Here is a 5,948-nt window from a genome sequence, read left to right on the forward strand (position 1 = left end):
TTCCATTATGAAGAGCCACCATCACACACAAAGCACTCAGCCTCTCCCATCCAAAACCCCACCCCATCATTCTGAACTGCCTATACTTGATGTAAATCAGCTTCAAGAATGATGTGCCTACTTTAAGTTAATGTAGACAACCGTCGCAAACCATACTGTTTTCCTTAACAAACCAGAGCCGTCCATGCCTGTTACATAGATATAATCATATTCTATAACGGTGATATTTAATTTGAGTTATGTGGTTCAAAATAATACAGCCAAGTAAAAAAGTGTGCGTTTATGTTTTATTGCAAATAATTTCTATGTACTGTCGTACACCCAACGAGGCATTTGTATATACAAATATATAAGAATAAGTTATTTTAAAATATTCTGCCAATAATGACATTCGAAAAAGAATGGCATTTAAAAGGTGCGATTGCAATGAAACTTGCATATATTTAAATCGAGTTAAATTATTTAAATCACACAAGTAAAATACACATCTACCCCATTGGGTCTAGTGGGTAATAAATACATAAATAACAGATTGATTGCCATCAGACACTGAAGACGAATTTCAATAATTTAAATGTACAATATAAATATCTACAGGCGAACGTACAAAAATATAAAAACTCTCGGTCATAAATTGAAGAGTTCACAGTTCATGCAGCGAATTGGAAAGGGGGTTCATTCTCGATGTTGTTGAGCAGGGACTTGCTGCTGATTTTGCGGGGGTCCTCGGGAGTCCAGACTTTAGCTGTTCTGATAATGTTCTGCTCTTTCAGCTGTTTCTCGTCCGTCCAGGAGAGGGAGTGTCCTGCCAACGGGGGCAGTCCATAATCTGGGTCGCTGGGAGATGGGGATCCTGGAAGCAAAGAAATAACAGGAACCATTATTTTTGGGCAAACACCAAAGAAAGTGCAGTGTAAGAAAACTAAGTCACGTTTTACAGGTAGTTTCACCTACTCCCCTCCCCTAAACTCCCTCCACACCAACTATTAGCCACGTATCTTTATGATGCGTAAAGAAATAGGCTAGGTTGCACCATGGACAGCTACTGAATTGACTACTGTGTACTTTGTGTTGCACCCGGAAGAGGGCAGTGGTTAGCAGGTGTGCGCTCAATGCACTAAGAAGAGGTTTTTTGTTTTTTTGTTGCGGAGGTGTGGGGTGTAAAGGGAAATGCGTATCGGAGATTGAAAACAATACAGGAACGCTCCTGTGGAAGTAGAACGACCAACTGGGAGTTGAAAAGGCTATAAATGTTACATTTTAGCGATTCCTGATCAACCAAAAGGCTAAATGTCAGCGGCAGACATATCACACACAAATGCAGCATTAAGTGAGTGTCAATTAATTTATGTCCGATACATGTGCCTTGAACTTTGCCTCAACACGTCATTCTGGTCCAGCAGTGCACACTGGGCTGGACTGGCTTCTAAGAACTTTGGGCGATTGGGGAACATGATCGGGATGGCCCTAGCCTATTGGGCAATGTAGAAGGGCCAGTGTCTTGGTCTTTTTGTTGCTGTTAGTGGGTCTGTTATATTGTCTTTGGGTCGGTTTTTACTGTAGATTCACTGATATTACAATAAACAAATCATACATGATTCACTGATGTTACCATAAACAATTCTTGAAGCTAGCACTCCTGCATGCAGATACCAATACTTCGCAAAACAAGTGTGTATCTGTAAGTTCAAAACCGTCCTATCTAAAAATGAGAGGCATTGACAGGCTATCTGATTCACTAAGCGCTTTCAATTTGGCGCCCGAGCACAATTTCTGCCCCAAGCCGAACATGAGGAGGGCAATACTTCTGTGAATCCTGCATGGGTTTGGTAAACTAGAAGCAAATGACCCTTCTTCAGCTGTGCAGTAAAATTAGGGGCATCAGCATGCTCAGCGACCTCCCCTGAGTCTCTTCGAGACCCCCCACCCTGATGCCCCGGGGGTAGCGCCTGTACTCACTGGTGCCGCGGTGGCAAATGATGACCTTCTTGGGCTGCCCGGCGCCCTCGCCGCCAGGGCTGCGGAGGGGTAGGTCGGTCTGCACCAGCTCGCTGAGGAAGTTGATGTAGCCGATGGCCAGGCGCAGCGTGTCCACCTTGGAGAGGCGCTTCTCGTAGGGCAGCGTGGGGATGTGCGAGCGAAGCCCCTCGAACGCCTGGTTGATGGACTGCATGCGCCGCCGCTCGCGCACGTTGGCGGCCTGACGCAGGTGCTGCAGCTGCGCGTCCGAGCGACGCCGGCGTCGCCGCTGGCTCCGCCCCACCGAGGTCGGGCCCCGGTGCGGCAGGTCCCAGCCGCCAGCCTCCCCGCACTCGCCGTAAGAGCAGCCGGTTGAGCCGGACGATGAGAAGGAGTAGTCACCAGCGTCCTCGCAGCAGTCGTCGCCGGGGGCCAGTCGGCCTTCCTGGTAGTAGTCCAGGAAGTCCACGTCGTCCTCCAAGAAGTCTTCGGCGTCCAGGGGCTCGCGGGAGGAGTGGTCCGTGAACAGGTCTTCATCGTTGAAGTAGGGTGAGGACGAGGAGAAGGCGTCCAGCCCGGTGAAGTGCTCTAGCACCGCCTCCATGGCGTGCCTTGCTCGGCTGCCCCCGGGGGAGGGGGCAACAGGTGCTGCTCCCGACCTGTAGCGGTCTTGTGTTCTGCCCCGGGCGCTGCAGGTGCCTCCCTGGGGTGAGCTGCCACGGTGCACCGAGGCGGACAGGTTGCTCCTGTCTCTGGCCCTCCTGGCTGCAGTTTCGGTGATGCTGATGGGTTGCAGCAGGTGTCTCTCCTGCAGCAGTCCTAAGTTTGGCGTGGATCAGATGCTCCCTTCTTCGGGGCTTTTGGTCCGGAGTCGCACATCAGCGGGTACCCCCTTTCTGGGGTCCAGAGTCTTTGGTTGCAGAAGACAGATGTTTACCTTCTCTTGGATCGTGGGTGTGGTGGCTCCCAGAAGCTGACCCCACTCTTAGGTTCTGGATCTCTGGTGGCCCCTTGTTTAGGAGACAACAGATGATCCCTTTCTCCGGGTCCTGGTCCCTCGTGGGGAGCAGCTGATACTTCCCTTCTCTTGGGTTTCTGGATCTCTGGTAGAGCTCTGCGGGGGCAGCAGGTACCGCCCTGTCACGAGGTTCCCTGTTTCTGGTGGTGCACAGGAGCAGTCTGCCCCTTGCTTGCTCTCTCGGGGCGCAGGACTTGCTTGAACTGAAGTCTGCCACGCGAGGATTCTTATAACTACATCCCAGGACGCGTGCCATTAACCAATAGGCTCAGCCAATCAGCGTGCGCCTCGCCCTCACCAAGCGAAGGGCCAGCTGGGCATTTCTGTACACCTTGAGTGGAAAGTGGGAGGTCCAGCCCTCCGTGGCCCCGCCCCCCACCTAGTGCCTCCGAAAAGTACCAGCCTACCCCCTCAATGGCAGCGGCAGGTACCTGCCAGCCCCTTGACGTGGGCACCTGCTTTAACTAGGTGCTCTTGACAAGTGACAGAGGACGTGCATATATCACTGCTGCCCGGGAGCAGCCAAGCCCCTTGCACACCAGTCGCTGTGCAGCCATCGCAGTTCACAAACCAGGCGACCTACTCACCCTGTGTGATGAACGGGTCCTCCTCGAGGCTAGAATAACGGAAATCTGGAAATCTGACCGGAGACAGATTGCACGTGCAATACTCTCTAAGGCTCGGAGACCGCTTACTTTTAAACATTAGTGGATATGATAAAAATCGGACGGCGCCTTGTTTCGCCACTCAGGGGTTTGCCAGGGTAACTTCTTCAGATGCACCAACTGTCACAAGTTATCCTCATGCGCTCTAAGACGCCACTGCGAGTAGTACCGTAAATACAATACCGCTGGAGTTGTCTGATAAAGTTATAAGTGAGGTTTGAGGTTGTTTTGTTTTGCCCATATTCACCGCCAGTGCTTATGTGTCGTTCAATTATCTGTGTTATTTCAAGTGTCAAGTATAATTCTAGCACCTGTCAGATGTATAGCAGCACGCATTTCCCTAAAAGGATATACTGTACATATCTAGTTTCATATAAGGGATTGGCGTTGCCAACGGAGAATATGTATTCTGAGTGTTTTACCGCTGTGCTTCAGCCGCAGCCAGATCCTGGTTGACGTTCAGTCGATGGCGGTCTGAGGCACAGAGGCAGATCCCTCCCAAATTAAGTCTCAAGGGCTCAGAGCTTGACTCAGGAAGAGACGCGCTCTCTGAAGCCGGGGGTGATGCGATGCAGCCAGCGCTGAGCTGTGAATGCTGCTAAGGGCACTGTCCAAGTCCTGAAGCGCTCGGATGGGAGGCGCAGTGGAGCCCCAGCGCGCACCTCTCTCTCCACGGGACGGTATTAAAGTGAAAAGTGCCAGCAGCCCGCACCGTTGCAGAACCGGCCCAGAACTAGATAGGTCGTTCCGCGAGCCGCTCTGAGCAGGGACCCAGAATACATATTTAAAGCAGGGGTGCCCGTCTGCATGTTTTCCACTGTCAAAAATATTCAGTTTAATTTGTTTGATTTGTCCGTGTGGGCCACACCGGCACTCATTATTAGGGGCCGAGACTTAACTTTTTCATCTTCATAATTATGATCAAGAGCAACAGAGAGATCAATGCAGAAAATTGAAGAAGATAATAGGAAAAGTAGAACAAATGGAGAAAGCTAGGATGAAAAATAAGAAGGGGTGTCGATTCAAAAGTAGGCAAATTCGTGTTCGCCAAACCCCCGTATTCGTCTATTAAGAACACTTTGCGCTGCTGGACTTTTTTTATTTGACAAAAGTAGCAGTTTCTAAGCTAAGAGAGGAACGTGCACACAGCGGCAGAAAGACTGTTGTACAAAGACATCATGCATCTTTAATTTAGTGTTTCATGTTTCGATGTGTCTAACAAACGTGCCCCGTACAAATCGCCAATAACAGTTCAGGAGAGCACAACAAAAGGTCTCCATGCGCTCTTGGCTTGTTTGCCTCTCTCCTGCCCAAAGCTTGTGGCTCGCTTTTAATCCTTTTCTCACGCAGATGAAGGACGTCGAGCGCGGAACAGACCCGGTCCTTCTGTACCCCTTCCTGGTCATCTCCTGCCTTGCTGTACTCCAACAGAGAAGCCCGACCCACTGCCAGTCCAAGAGGAACCTGAGGTCGCCGGGCTGTTCGTTCCTCACAGAAGGGGCGCCTCGGACACAACAATCTGGCCATCTGAGAGAAGACTGAGGGCCAGGGGTGAGGGGACACACAGCCACACTGCCTCGAAAGTACAAAAATACGATGCAAACTAATAGTAGTAATAACACTATCGAATCTATGAAGGAGTGGCGCCTTCACTAAACGCATCTCTGGCGTTTTCTTAAAGTGAAGTGCTATCTTGGCGTGACGCGTATGCCACGCGGTCTTCAGTTAGTCCCTTTTGATCTGACCCATTCAAGGACCTTGCAGCCAAATGGCCGGTTTCACGCATAATGGCCAGATGAGCAGTCCATTGAGGCCAATGTCCGGCTGAATAGCAGTAGACAACGGGGTCCATAATGGTCACTTCCCGATGAGCTCCAGCACGGGCCGCTTCCAGAGTCACCCCACTGGGAAGCAGAGCCAACGTATTGTTCACATAAGGGCTGGGAGAGGAACAATGCCCCCTCTATGGCCTCTGGAAAGGAGTCATTGCCGGTTTTTATAGCGCGGCACACTCTCTGACGGTGGTGCTGAGAGGGTTATAGTCACCCGTGCCCTGCCAAGAACCTCCCATAGTCAGGGGCACAGGGTCAGACAGCGAGAAAGCAACTGGAGTTGTTGAGCAGGCACCACAGTCACGTCTGTCGTAGATGTTCGGCCTGGACCCGCAGTTTCCATACTTCCTAGCCCGTAGCTGTCCTGGCCCCACAGCCACGCACTCCAGAGCTCTTCGACGTTGCCCCTCAGCCGCGCACTTCCTAGCTATTTCGCCTGGCACCACTGCCGCGCACCTCTGCTGTTGGGCTCGA

General features: G+C 51.1%; 1 protein-coding gene across 1 annotated transcript; it reads right to left on the minus strand.

The window, feature by feature from the left end:
• Positions 1-280: 280 nt before the first annotated feature.
• On the minus strand, positions 281-3,606 carry PTF1A (pancreas associated transcription factor 1a). Its single transcript, XM_069211384.1, has 2 exons — positions 1,960-3,606; positions 281-853 (listed from the first exon to the last, which is right to left on the minus strand). Exons 1-2 carry the CDS (start codon positions 2,561-2,563, stop codon positions 651-653), a joined length of 807 nt encoding a protein of 268 aa, XP_069067485.1. The 5' UTR covers positions 2,564-3,606; the 3' UTR covers positions 281-650.
• Positions 3,607-5,948: the final 2,342 nt, after the last annotated feature.

The sequence above is a fragment of the Pleurodeles waltl genome, chromosome 10 (genome assembly GCF_031143425.1).
Source record: "Pleurodeles waltl isolate 20211129_DDA chromosome 10, aPleWal1.hap1.20221129, whole genome shotgun sequence".
In the NCBI taxonomy this organism is placed as follows: Eukaryota; Metazoa; Chordata; class Amphibia; order Caudata; family Salamandridae; genus Pleurodeles; species Pleurodeles waltl.